Raw genomic sequence first — 14461 nt, 5'->3', positions numbered from 1 at the left:
ATATTTTAGGGAGTTGATGTCTGGGAATGGAAATGTTTGAGAAAAATTTGAGAAAAATTATTGCACAAAAAATTATAAATGGTATTTATAAACATTCGGTTTTTTTTTTATTGTATTTATCTAGTATTTTTCTTGTTATTTTCTTTTATTTTCTATTATTTATTTTGTATTTTTCTGATATATTATTGGTATTTTTCTGGTAATTATCTGGAATTTTTCAGCCCCCCACTCTAAATGTCAGTGCCACTCAGTTCAACCTTTAAATTGTATATTCCAACTCCATTCAGATAGCAATTGTACGAGTAGAGCTGCTCATTTCACCTGTCAACACATAATGACCCCAAGAAGCCACTGGGGTCTCAGTATTCCTCAATTGGTCAGCTCCCATCTAAATATCTCACTGTGATAGAGCCCCCAGGGGCGAACCTTCATCCTTTCAACACGTGCATAAAATCAATCAATTTTAGTGAAATGCTTTAATGGTTCAGGATTCCCCAGCACCAGTGGATAGGCCTAATTAATTGATGGAAGATGTCCTTGGTGTTGGGTCCAACTCCAACTACAACTTGGATACCTACCATTTCTGGGGTTTGTTGCAACAGTTGCAACTGTCATAATATTGACTCATTGCTAGATGTAATTAATGGTGTTAAGACTCGCACGCCATTTTAATGCAATCCAAATGACAGGCAGCATCCGTTTGCGTTACTGCATTTCCTCCAGCCTCCACCCACCTTCAATCATTGTAGCCATCTGGGGGATATTGATTTCAATTATAATGATGTAACACAATGGCCAATGGAGAAACCCTCCATCTCCAATTGACCCCAAAGGCATGTTAACTAATTGTTAACCTACTGGTTTGCTGTTACGAATATTAAATACGACTATTTCCTAAAGGAAACTCCAGCCCACATAAATTAATTGAATCGAAAGGAAATAGATTCTTATGGGGGAGCAATTAATGTTGAATGGCAGGGAATAGGGGAAGGAAGCTTCTATAATACGTTTTCGGTTGAACTTGCCGCTTAATAGTTGAGGAAATAGATTCAGATTTAAATGAGCGACTTTTTAAGAAAATATTTATTAATTTTGTACATAGAAAATAAAATCAGAAAATACAAAAATACTCGTCAAAAATACTAGTGTAAATATCATTTAAAAAATATTGTTGTAGATAAAAACGTTTTACATTCTAAAATGCAAAAATTAAATAAATCTAGAAAAAAATGTTTATAAATTTGGAATAAAAGAGATTTGCCATCGTTTGGATCATTCTTTACATTCTAAAATGCAAAAATTAAATAAATCTAGACAAAATGTTTATAAATTTGCAATAAAAGAGATTTGCCATCGTTTGGATCTCAACCCCAGAGATCTCCATTAAAATCTACTGATCCTCATCATCGCTAGCCTCGTCTCCGGTGTAGCCACCATCCTCATTGCTCTCTGAGCTGCTATCAAGTTCAACGCCATTGATGTGGGTATCCGGACACGGTGGCTTGCTGACTATCAGATTTGGTTCGTCCTCCTCGACCTCAATCTTATTCCACAGCGGACTCTTCTTAGGGGTGCTCTGAGCAGAGGAGATCTTGTTTTTGGTGCCCATAAATTTGCTCAGATTTATATTTAGACCCTCGCGGACACTCCTCGGCTCTTTATTGTCCGGTGGCGTCGTGACAAAGAGCTCGGGAATTTCAAAGGCCTTACGTTTGACAGCTGATTTCTTTGTGAATGTTATCGATGGTTTTTTCATTGGTGGCTGCCTGGAAGTCATTGATTTTTGTTGGTTAATGGCTTTCGATGAGTCGATAGGTTCGTCTTGCCGATACTGTTGAAACAGAGTCTCGGCCTTGGTCTGCTTGGCCATGTAGGGCCCCTCCTCGCCATGTCCGTGGGCGTATTCGACCTCCGGTGGCTCCAGCTCAACGTAGTAGTGTCTATCGGGTATATCTGAAGAGGTATCGCTATGTTCATCGTAACTGGGAAGCTCATCGGACTCGGAGCTATTGGCTGGGGGCCTACTCTCCGGCGACTCCTTTGGAATGTGAAAAGATGATTTTGGATTCTCTTTCATTTGAGTCTTGACCACGGTGGATTTTTTTAAATGGCTTTCGAACTTTTTATCGATGAGTTTTCGATTGTTTTGTACCAATTTGGGTACTGGGGTATTCCAATCCGTTTTGGCTGTTTCTTTGAGGGTTCGCATAGTCTCAAGCCTTTCTTTCAGTTTGGTGCAACGTTCGGGTATCGAATTCTCTGGTATTTGCAGCTTACGGCCCAATTTCTCTCTGGTTCTTTGGTTCTTTATCGATTTTTCTGGTGGTGGGAGCTTCATGGATTTCTCTGGCAGTGAACGTTTCATAGATTTCTCTGGCAGTGAGAGCTTAATGGATTTCTCTGGCAGTGGCTGCTTCACAATCTTCTTTGGGGCCACCTTAATGTTCTTCCTTGGACAGTTCTTTTTCTCTGGCAGATTACCACCCTGTTGTCGCAATATTAATTGCACCAAAATGGGAACATCACTCGAATGTAAATGCAGGGATTGGACCAGTTCAATCTCCTTGCGCGATGCGAACTGCTGACCCGTCTCCATCTTGAATGTTTCCAGCGTATGCCTATAGCCGAACCATTCAAAGTACTCCATCATCAGTTGATTGATGAGTGGCGACAAACCCTGATCCTTGCCTTGAACTGCCTCTGGTCCCGCCAAAGGCTCATTTGGTCTGCCACCTAGATTTTCTTGGATCATCTTGATTATTTTCACATGCAATCCGCTGCGTAGGTCCGCCATTGTGCCATTCCTTTCCAGCTGCCGCTTGAGGCTGCGATGCGTCAGCTCCTCGTAGACGCTGGACTTCAATTTGCATTCGTCCGCACTCATCGTTCCTCTCTTTGGTTCGTTCACTGAGAAAATTTATTGAATTTGGAATAAATGTAAAGAATTTATAACTAGGGAAATTTGACTTTTATGTTTCAATAGGGGCTTGTGGGGTGTGTGTACTATACGATTTTGTTTAGAGTTATGATTTTTCGACTTTTTTTAGAGTACTTTTACAAGGCTAAAAACTAAGGAACTTTTTTTTTTTTTTTAATATATAGAAAATGATTTTGAAAACTAAATTTCAAGGGAATGTTAAATGGCCAGTCACGTGTGAACATATGTAAATGTGGAATCTGCTTTTTGTTGGTCGAAATATTTCTTATTTTTAATTCCATTTGGCCTTTGGCCAGATTTTCTTTTAATGTCTGGAAAGTTTATTTAATTTTTTTTTGCACCTTAACTATGAAGCTCGTTAATCATGCAGATAACCTTGGGTTTTAGACATGATGCATACATTAGCCGCATATTTCTAGAGGTTAAGGTTGAGAGTCGTCTGGCGCCCTGTTTTTTGTGTGTGGCTACCCCGTCTACTTTTGATTGCTTTGCATGGTTTGCTTTAACTTAGAAGGGTTGGCTTAAGTTCAAACTAAATTAAGACTGATTAAGGCTTTGTTTAATTTAGTTAAACTTTGACTTGAGTTTGTTTTTGTGTGTGTGTGGAAATGTGATTTGATTTTAATATTTAATTTGGCCAAAAAGTGTCGTGTTTTTAGTCGTTTGGCTTGAGAGCTGCAGTTGCAGCTCATTTTCTTGCTATTTTTCTCATTAGCTGCTTACTTTCTTTGCTGTTGGTTTTTGCTTTTCCCTCTTACATTTCCCTTTCTTTAGACTATCTCTAGATCTCTGCTGCTCATAACTTTCAGGTAAAAGAACCTTTGGAACACCTTAATTAGCTGCTGCGCCTAATTAAGCTGCTGCGCCTTAAAGCTATAGCTTTAAGTTAAGCCTGGGTGGCCAGCAAATGACCGCCAGAGGGCGACTGTTCGTTCGGCTATATCAGTTGCAAAATTTATTGGCACTTAATGGAATTTAAAAGTTTGTTTGCTCAGCGAACGGCGAAAGTAGAGGCGAGGGGCAAACGCAAAGGCAAAGGCGCATGGCCTGCAGTATCTGTGTGTCCTTTGAATCTTTTTGGGTGTCTAGGGGTTTCTATATCCTTTTGTTTGTGTGTACAAAAGAGTCTGAACTTAACTTAAATGCTATAGCGATAAGCATGCAAATTAATAGTTGAACAAAAACTAAAGAAAATGCGTTGAAAAAATTAAGAAGAAAACCTAAAAGAAAAGCTAGCTTTGAAGGACGAGAATTGAAATACCCTCTGGCAGATTGTTTCTGTTATATACATATGTGGATGATATATTCAAAAAATTTGGATATTTGGCTTAGCACTAAAGAGACATGTATCAGGGAATTAAGAAACTTACATTAACACACAGTTTATGTACATGCTACATATGTGTTTCACTATATTCAAAAGAACTTTCAGGATCAGGAGAACTTTTTCTGTCTTTCTTTTGGTTAGCAATTTTTCTTTTCATTTATACGTAGGTGCTGGCTGGCTGGCTGTCTGTACGAAAAGTTTGCTCAGCAATTGAGCCAAAGAAATATTTAATAACTATTTTCTTTGCATCGTTTTTTTTTTTTAATCTTTTTTCAAGCTGGAAAAAGTTCCCTCTCTCTGTCTCTCTCTCTTTTTCTCTCTTTGCATTTGCTTTTAATTTTTGTAATGGAATTGTTAAGAGCGTAGAGAAAAAGCGAAGAGCCCGAAGACCCCAGCAGCTGATTTATAGCCTGGCCAAAAGTTTTTGTTTGAGCACAAAAAAAAATTTGCATCAGATGCCTTAAAGTTTTTCTTCTCATCGCAAACTGCTGTTTAAATATTTTGCTCGACTAATTAGCAAAAGTGTTACAGGAAAAATCTATACATATATTTAACTCGAATGCTGCGCCATTTCCGGTTTATCTTTCGCTCTCTCTCGACTAAGCAGCCAAAGCCAATTAGACAAAATGGCTGCGACACATTTCCGCTGGTCTACGGAGGAGCAATTGCCCAGGCTCCAACTAAAATACAGAGGGAACGACCCCTGTGAAGCCCCTAAATGTGAGCATCATGCGTTGTTTTACTTTAGGCTAACTTAGGGTAGAATTTGGGTTAGGTTAAATGTGCCGCTATTTTGGTAAACAAAAGGTTTAAACAGAAGTATAAACAAAAGTCAGGGGACAGCTCACCACTTCGAGAACATGAAAATATAACCTTTATTGCTAAGCCACTCTGGGTAAATTTTCCTTATTTTGTCTTTAAAAATTATCCGATCGCCTCGATGTTAGAAATCCTGTTAGATAAGATCCTTATTTGTGATTTGGCATACTTCTAAATTGTGTGCTTTTTTATAAGAATTTTCCAATAGAAAAAACTCTATAAATTAATTTATCTGGAAGAGAGTATCCCTAATTCCATAAATCCTTTTAAATTTCCCTCTTTTGTTGCTATTATCATAGTCCGTATTGTTGTTATTGCTGTCACACTTTCGCATTTTGCTAATCGCATTAATTATGCGTTTCTCTCATTTGCTGCTGGGCCTTTGGTACTCGTTTTGGCCCTGGTTCTGTGTCTCTGGTGTTGGCTCAAAGCCTGCAGGCAAGCAAATGGCCAGCAAATTGAACAAAAGCAAAACTGCAGGCAAAGAAAGAAGAAGGCCAGAGAGAGAGAAAGAGATAGCGAGCTGTAAGGATGGGGCTACATTTCAAGCATAATTGCCTCTCAAGGGAATTAAATTGAGCAGAGAATTTTGTTGGCAGCAGCAGCAAAAGCAAAAGATGAAGATGGAATTTTATTTCATTAATTATCAATTAGTTTTTGAAAGATGTTGGCCCAGATTTATTAAGTGGACTGAGCGGACATAACTTTTGCAAATTTTCCCCCTGACAAATTTCTATTAAATTAATTAGACAAAGTGTTTTTGCGGATGCCACATTTGAGTGTATTGTATGTGCCACAAATTAATCACTAATGATGAGAAAATTGATGCCTGGCAAAGTTTTGTCAATAAATTAATATGTATCATCATTTTTGTGATGCTTATGACTTAATTAATTTCCGAAATGAACACTCAAAATCAATTTGGTTTCACTTCGAGCTTCGGTTGTGGCTGATAATTGGGTTTAAAATTATTGAAATTGGATTACCAGAAATTTATGATTGAATTAGAAAGGCAAATGAAAATATGAAAATATTTGCATTAATCACGTTAATTTTAGATGATCTATAAGCTTAGAGAACGAGCAGAAGTAATAAGAATAATAATAAAAATACAAAGAAAAACCCGTTCTGCCACTGAACCGAATACACTTCTTATCTTCGTTTGTCTTCTCTGAACAGACAAGAACGAACACGCAACAACAGACGCACAAAAAAAAGGTGTATGCAAAGGTGCAGAGGGTGAGGGAGATAGACAGATAGTCATAGACAAAGCGCTTATATATTTTATGAGCCACATCTACGAGCACAAACACACTTGCAGGCATACTCGTACATACGCAGAAGTCACGATTTGGGCAGACACAAAAAAGAATCAAAAAGGAAATGACAAAAAGCAAAATAAATAAAACAAATTAGATTTTTGTTGCTTTTGTCCCAAAATGCATAATGTCCGTAAAATAATTTAATTTTTTTTGCAGACACCCTAAAATTGTTGTTGTTGTTATTTGCGAGATCCGATTAGGAGTCTTTTATTTAATTATATTTTTTGGATTTTTGTAGATGGAAATTTGATTTTTAAAAATTGATTTCCTATTAACTGCAACTATTAACTATAACATAAATACTTTATTTGAAATTACTTATATGTTTACGTATAGTTTTGATCATGGCCTCTGCCTGAGAATTGGATGATTCCCTAAGAATGCCAATAACCTCTGATATGCCACCGCCAGCACGTCCACGATGAGCTTTTGTGGCCATGGCATACAAGACACCCGCACAGGCACCTCGCTTGCCTTCCCAATTCTCTGGACTAGGATCGAGTCTAAGACAAACAGAACCATAGATTACATTTTTGGAGTTTTTTGGGTGGAGTATAAACGGAATAAAAACTCACTTTTCGAGCATATCGAATGCCTTGGCAGCCACCCAGAACTCCTCGCATTTGTAGCACTCATTGGCAATGAGCTGCAGCAGGAGAAAGGCCTCTGCATTTGTGTCCCGCGTGATGAAAACATTCCAAGCCAGTTCCGGATGGGAGCAATGGATGTGGCACTTGGCCAGGATCATGCAGTATGTGTGTTGATTCTTGATATCCATATCGGTGATTTGCATGAGCAGCTCCTCGGCCTCCTTGTAGTATCCTGTGGCACATTTGGCCTGTGCGAAATTATAGTTGAAAACATCATCGTTGACAAAATAGCTCCTTATCGAGTTCATGTACACGAGAACCTCCTCGAACTGTTGGTACAGGAAGAAGGCAGAGGCCATGCTCTGACGCCCCGGTATCGTATCACATTCTGTGGCCGAGCTGCCAACCAAATGCAGATTCTGCTGAGCGGTCTTGATGTGTTCTTTCTGCACAAAAAAAAAAAAACCAAAACGGAGATGTAAATGAAGTTAATAATTGCAAAATGCAATGCCATACCGAACCCAATTGTTGCCCCAAAGCGGCATGAACCACACCCTTGAGTATGTATTCGTGTGGCGATGTGGGTTGCAGCTCTTTCATCAGAGCATGTGCCTCCTGGACATCTCCCTGTTTCAGATAATAAATAGCCAGATTGAGACGAGCTTCGGGCACAATATTAAGCAGTGCTGGCAGGACTCGCAGGGCTCCTTCGCCATTCCGAAACACCACCAGATTGTGACGCAACAGATCCGCACCAAAGGTGCCATTATCGGCAATATTTTTGATCTCCTGCTCGGCCACACGGCCATTGAATAACCGGAAGCGATTGCAGGCCTTCAGATTGATGGCAATGGTGCTGTCCGAATGCTGACCGAGATACACATCCAGTACCTCCTGGGACATGTCGTAGTAGTCCAATTTGTAGAAGCACAACGCCAGATACACATTTATGGCCATGTAGTCCTTGTTGTCAACCAGAACCCGCTTGTACACATCGATGGCCTCCTGGTAGTGCGCCCGCAGGTAGTGCATCGATGCGAGACTCAGCTGCTGCTCCACACTCGATGAATTCTCCAGATCATCGTGCAGTTCCGCCCACTCCTCAACGCTGCCCAATTTGTGCACCAAATGGAAGAGCAGACGCTGCCTCAGAGGACTCTCTTCGGATATATTCGACACCAGTTGATGGGCCTCCTCGTAGAGACCCAAATAGAACATGCAAACGGCCACATTGAGTTCCACATTGGTCTTTTCACTCTTTTGAATGGCTTTGTATTGCGTGAGGGCCCGTTGATAGTCCCCCAAATGGAAATTACAATAGGCAATCCATTGATCCACTTGTCGTTGCTTTAAACCAGTCGTTGCTCCTTCACCAGCCACATTTTCTGCATCATCGTCATCATCATCATCGTTGGTGTACTACAGGGTATCGAAATAGATTATTTATTTAGATTTAAGTGTAATCCCCCATGAAATACGCACTTCTAGGAATGCCCTGGCACCCGTATAGTCCCTTTTGATGATGAAATCCTCGAGGGTGGTCGGTGCTGGGGTCTTACGTTGCTTACCAGCGCCGCCACCGCTGGTGCCGCTGGTGCTGGTCGCATTCCTAGAGCTGGCCGAGTCAGTTTTTCCACGTGAAAGTATCTGTGTGGCAAAACGCATAAGTATCTGACAACAATTTTCAAGCTACATTTCTTACCATTTTCTGCAGAGTTTTCTACGTTTTTTTCTTCGAGTTTTTCTGTATTTTTTTCTGTATTTTTTTATTTTTATCAGAGTTTTCCTTCTTTTCTTGCGGCTATATGGCTTGTGTTTTGGATTTTCTGCTTGGAGCAAGTGCTTTGGTTACGGTCGCTTGGCAACCTACATAGCGTCGATAAAGCAGTTGCTGTGCTGTGCTGTGCTGTGCTGTCCTTTTTCCTCTGTCATGCCCTGCCATGCTTCAATGCGTCCAGCAAGCGGTGGCCTGGCCTGTAGATGTAGCTGTAACTGTCACTGTAGCTGTAACTGTGGCATAACCAACTGTTGATCCCCCGACAGTGAGCAGCCCTTAATTCTTGGGATATATGTATGTATATTTTTTCAATGCTGTGTTGCTGTCCTGCTGATGTCATCAAATGTATTTAAGATATCTTCGTACGTACTCAGAGAAAAATAACAGAAATTTGAATATTTAGACTTGCAAAGATTTACATTAAAAAAATAGATATAACAAAGAAATATATAAAAAATAATTATAAAAAGAAAATTATTTAAAATACAAATATAAAAATAAATAAAATTTAAAAATTATGGCCGTATTAATTAAATTAAATTGTTAAATATACTATAAATATTCATATTTAAAACTTGAATATTTAATTTAAATATGGGTGTGCTTTTCTTCCAATTTTCTCTGAGTGTGCTTTAGCGAGTGAAGGGTTTTGTTTTGCACCCCTCATTCGTTCGTCTGGCATCCCAGAATCGCTCTTGAACACTTCTGTAAGAAGGACTTTGAGTCCAAAGAAGGTATGTACATTCCTCCATCCATGCAAATAGCAAAAGGTGATGGCTAGAGGATGCGAATGCGAGCGATTGGTATGTGCCTTATGGCACGCATTGTTGACACAGTTTCAGATGTTCCCCCTGCTCCTGGATCCTGGAGTTGCAGTTGCATTTCCATTTTGCCATTTGCTTTATTTATAAGACGCACACACACACACACACACACGAATCATAAATATGCGCAGCCACTGCCTCCAGCGATATGTATGCCTGCCATGCGTCAATCCGAGCACTCCTTCTGCAATCCTCTGGGAATATTCTCTGTCTCTCTCTGTCTCTTATTTTTCTCCTTCATTGCTGACACTGCATAATGGATACTCCACACAATCACAATCACACTCGTATTCGTATTCGCATTCATATTCACATTCCCATTCGCATCCAGAGTTGATGGACATGTCTGGAGGTATTTTTGTTATTTCCAAAGGATAGTTTTGTATGCCCATCGAGTGGAAAAACAAGTGCACGAAAACAACAATAACAAATAACAAATGGGGTAGAAAATCTAGGAAAATTGAAAATATTTGTAGATTAAGCCAAAGAAAAATCAAAGACCAGGGAACCAAATTGGTATAAGTATTTAATTGTATACTATAAAATATTGCAAAACACTGTTCTTAATTAGAACATATTATTAATTTCCTTCAAAAATACTGCAATTTCTCGAAAAAATGTTGAAATTTAATTTTAAGTATTAAATAGTACAAATCTTAGAGATACCATTGGTGGCAAAAATGTTTGCCCATTTACTCTTACATATTTAATAGGAAGACATGTAAATACTACTCTGTAAAACTTAGGTAGCGAAACACCCATCTAACTGACAGATACAATTCTCACAGACACACAGCAGATACAACAATCTGAGCCACACACAGATACAACTTTCTACTGCTACTATAAAAAAAAACCCCTACTCTGATGTGTGTAAGAATCCCGTTGACTGCTTGGCACCATTTTGAACCAAAATGTAAGCAAGAAATGGCTTAGAAAAACGTAATATACATAGCATAAATATATGTACATACAACTAGTATATATGTATGTATATATAGTGCACACGATGAGGCGCAACAGACCGACAGATACTAACTTTATTCAATATTGTAGCCTGCGTTGCCTCCTGTTCACAGGTTCCTCCACGACGCCTTCTGCTTGCCTTCTGTTTTATTTATTTTAAGTTTTTTCTTTGCTCACTTTTATTTTATTTTTATCTTGTGCTCTTTTTTACACCTCGATTACTGCCACGACATGCACTTTGCATAAATTTTGCTTTTACGATCTGACGGTGCGTTTAAATATTTAGTAGATACTAAACTAGTATCTGCTCTAGCTATGTGCAGGTGAATGTACATCTCTGTGGATAGTGGATAGGTGATGTGCGTTGTGTGGCTGTTGAAATATTTATTAAAATAAACCAAAAGGTATGCCAAAAACATCGAACACGGGCCAAAGAGATGAGGGAGACCAGAAATGAACAGTGATTGCTGCTTCAGCTGGAGAAAATGCTGAGGAAAAACCATAAGTTGGTTGACTGTTTTACAGCAAAATTTGTAACTTTCGTCAGGAATCTGGAATTATGGTCAAAATTTTAATCTTATGAAAGGAAACTTTAAGATAGAGAACGGTGTAAAAATTACACACAAAAGAATCAAATTTTCATTGGCTCAAAGAGGAAGTCTAAATTATAGTTATGCAATGATTCGATCAACAGCTGGTGATCTCTTCAAACAACAACCAAAATTTCGATCCCGAAGGCTGAACAAAACCTGACACTCAATATGCTAAAACAAAAATATTGTATTATCAAAATATATTTAAAATCTGAACCCAACGATTGTTCAGCTTAAATTCTCATGATTCTCTGTGGCACATCTATCGCTAATCAATCCGCACACGGAATATGCAAAATATTCTCTCTAGCTTTTCAAACACCCAACTAAAACCGATATTTGGCGATGGCTATGGCTATGGCCTGGCTAAAACACAAAATTTATGTTTTAATTAAAATATGTAAATTCGACAAATCGTGTAGAATCTCCCCCCAAATCCGGTCAAGAGGGGCTTAGGGGAGAGACACCCTAAAATCAGCCAAAAATTCATGAAATTCACATATTTACTCGTACCAGTAATGCAATTTCTACAAAAATGAAGAGCACGCTTGAGAGTGTATCTACTGTGTGTGTGTGTGTGTGAGTGGTTTTATGCACGCATGTGTGTGTGTGTGTGTGTGTGTGCGCTAAACAAATTTGAAAATGGTTCTCTTCGGTCAATAGGTACAGAACCACGAAACAATTTAGTTTATTTGCTTCTAATTGCAAACAACAGTTTGTCTGATTTGTATACTCTTTTTTTTAGAAAGGGACTACACGCAAATACAACGCCCATGCACCATAGATAGACACTGCTGCATGACGCGCAGTACACAATTCACGAAATTGGTGATAAGATGTTTTGACCAAATTTCGGGTAAGTAAAAAACAACAACATAGCTATAGGTATTTTTCTATGAAAATATTTTTTCCTAAATCTAACATAGAGAAGAAAAACAACAGCAACAAACACTACACATTTACTTTAAAAATACTACAAAACTAAAAAAGAGGAATATATAATTTTCGAAAAAAAAATTTTCGATAAAAAATACTGCTATGTATTCAACAAAAATTGAAATTTTACCAGTCACTATCTTCTATCCTCCAAACATTTATTAACAATTAATTTGAAAGGATATACCAACTTCGTTTCACAACAACCACGAATTTCTTATCCTAAATTTGGGATCATTTATACCCGCATTGCACTCGCATTGCACTCGCATTGCTTTCGCTCTCAATCTATTTGCATTTTCTCCCCTCTCACTATGCAGCTAACGAATTTATTTCGGACCAGCGTGTGGGCGATTTTGCTTTAGTGAAAGTGCTGCAGGCTTCAGTTTATTCGCTCAAGGTTAAAAGTGCCTCAAAACTGTATAAAAATTCAACGCTAAACCATCAAAAATCTTAAACTAATCAGCCACACTCAAACTCTTTTTCATGCTTATCCGAAAACCCAATTTGATGTTGGAAAAGTGGAGGTTCAGTGGCCCATTATTATGCATGCTTCAGTGGCATTCAACATTTGTGCTAAGCCCTTGTGGACCATCATCATCATCATCATGACCAATAAATTCGCCCAAGATGTCCACTCTTTTTATTTATTTTCGCATTTCAAGTGTTTAGTTTACGCTTGAGAAAATCGCCATTTTCTCAACTTCATTTTGTAGAAATATTTATATATATTCTATATATATATTTGGGTATGCAACTGCAGGGAACGGCACATGTTCTCTGGCCCTACAGGATAAAGCCAAAGTCCAAGAGAGCCTTATCGACAGGAAAAGACTCTGGCTCTGAGTGGGAAAAAAAGGGAAAAAGGGAAATCTTGGGTGAAAAAAAACAGCATTAGAGCGACACAGAGAGAAGGACTCTGTCATTGCCATTTCAATTTCCGTTTGAATTTTGCACTTCATTTCGCAAGTTCGCAATTTTCTCTTCAGAAAAAAATACACACAAAAAAGAGTAGAAAAAAAGTAGGAGTGATGTAAAAAACGTAACGATCGGAAGATACCCCGTAGTAGGGTCTAGAAGAAAAATTTATTTTAAATGGAATAAACAAAACGGCAAAAATTTAAATTAAATAGGACAATTAAAAAATATGAGGTATTGGAAAAAATACAGAACTAAAACTTCGGGAAAAATACTGCAACACATGGGAATTCTCCTACTGAAATTTATTTGTATTTTATTATTACTAAATCTTTATTCTTTATTCTGTCTGCAGAGCGGATCCAATCCCAAATGCCCCGTCACCAATATACCCCCCATTCTTTGCATAAAATCAGGGGAAAGCAGAAGGCAATGCAAATACGAAAGTGTATAAACAAAACAAAACAAGCTTGCGAGTAGAATGAGCAGATGGAGAAGGCAACACTCGAAATGAAAGAGACGATGACAATAAATTGTCACAGTAAAAAAAAAAACCGAAGAGGAACCCAAGGAACCCAGCTTCTCTCTTTCTCTCTCCATGATAATGATGGAGAATCATGGGGCCCAAGCCGGAGACAATTGCACGTAACAGTGACTCCTGTCGTTCTGTGCTGTCGTCCCATCGCCTTTCAACGGAGGGCCTGGCCTGCTGTTTATTTGTTTGACAAATAACGAGGAAAGCCCCATAATGAAGGAGGTGCAAATGATGTTGGCATTGTTTATTCGACTGCGAAATGTAATAGGCGCCTTCCAAGGATAGTCCTTGGCAGTCCTGGGGCGGGGTCTTGACTCCCAGATCTGCTCTGCGCTGCTTTGCTTTGCTTTCGGCTGCTTTTTTATGGCTGATTTGACAGGAAACGGAAACGCGAAATTGCAAAAGCGCAATAAAGTGTAGCATAAACAAAGGCGCACGAATGCTGAATGAATCTACCATTCAGATAGAGCTAGCTAGCTAGATATGGGGGCAAAGACAGAGACAGCGACAGTGGGAAAGAGAGAGAGAGGCAAGGACAAGTGGAATGTTTCAACTTGAAAGTAAATTTGTTTGCCACCCGTTTCTGATTGTTGCCGCACATTTGGCATTATGCTTTATCTGGTTTTATTTTTGTGTGTAGGCCGCCGCACTCGCCGCACTCGAAGCAGATTGTTGTTCCAACTTTTATCTACAATTTTATATTCAATTTGTTTCGGGTTTTTGTGGTTCCGATTGCACAGATTTTTATGCATTCAACTGTCACTAAAGTTTGAGATGGAAATATGATTGGAATATGCATTGCATATCGTGGGATGTACGCAAAAATCAAGATTTTAAAATGTGAACACAATTAAAACAATATGTGTTAGTTTTTTTATACATACATACATATGTATGTATATTTTTTTTTATTAAT

The 14461-nt window shown here is 38.6% G+C and overlaps 2 protein-coding genes across 2 annotated transcripts; both read right to left on the bottom strand.

Annotated features, from left to right (window-relative positions):
* Positions 1-1183: 1183 nt before the first annotated feature.
* On the bottom strand, positions 1184-3028 carry LOC111065546. The gene has a single exon (XM_022353775.2). It carries the CDS (start codon positions 2882-2884, stop codon positions 1391-1393), a length of 1494 nt encoding a protein of 497 aa, XP_022209467.2. The 5' UTR covers positions 2885-3028; the 3' UTR covers positions 1184-1390.
* A 3623-nt stretch (positions 3029-6651) lies between these two features.
* Positions 6652-8746, bottom strand: LOC111065538 (intraflagellar transport protein 56). The gene is made up of 5 exons (XM_022353765.2): positions 8699-8746; positions 8479-8643; positions 7513-8415; positions 6982-7442; positions 6652-6909 (listed from the first exon to the last, which is right to left on the bottom strand). Exons 1-5 carry the CDS (start codon positions 8699-8701, stop codon positions 6711-6713), a joined length of 1731 nt encoding a protein of 576 aa, XP_022209457.1. The 5' UTR covers positions 8702-8746; the 3' UTR covers positions 6652-6710.
* Positions 8747-14461: the final 5715 nt, after the last annotated feature.

This window comes from Drosophila obscura, unplaced genomic scaffold (genome assembly GCF_018151105.1).
Source record: "Drosophila obscura isolate BZ-5 IFL unplaced genomic scaffold, ASM1815110v1 contig_4, whole genome shotgun sequence".
In the NCBI taxonomy this organism is placed as follows: Eukaryota; Metazoa; Arthropoda; class Insecta; order Diptera; family Drosophilidae; genus Drosophila; species Drosophila obscura.
The sequence above is the reverse complement of the archived record's forward strand: the minus strand, read 5'-3'. Positions and strand labels throughout refer to the sequence as shown.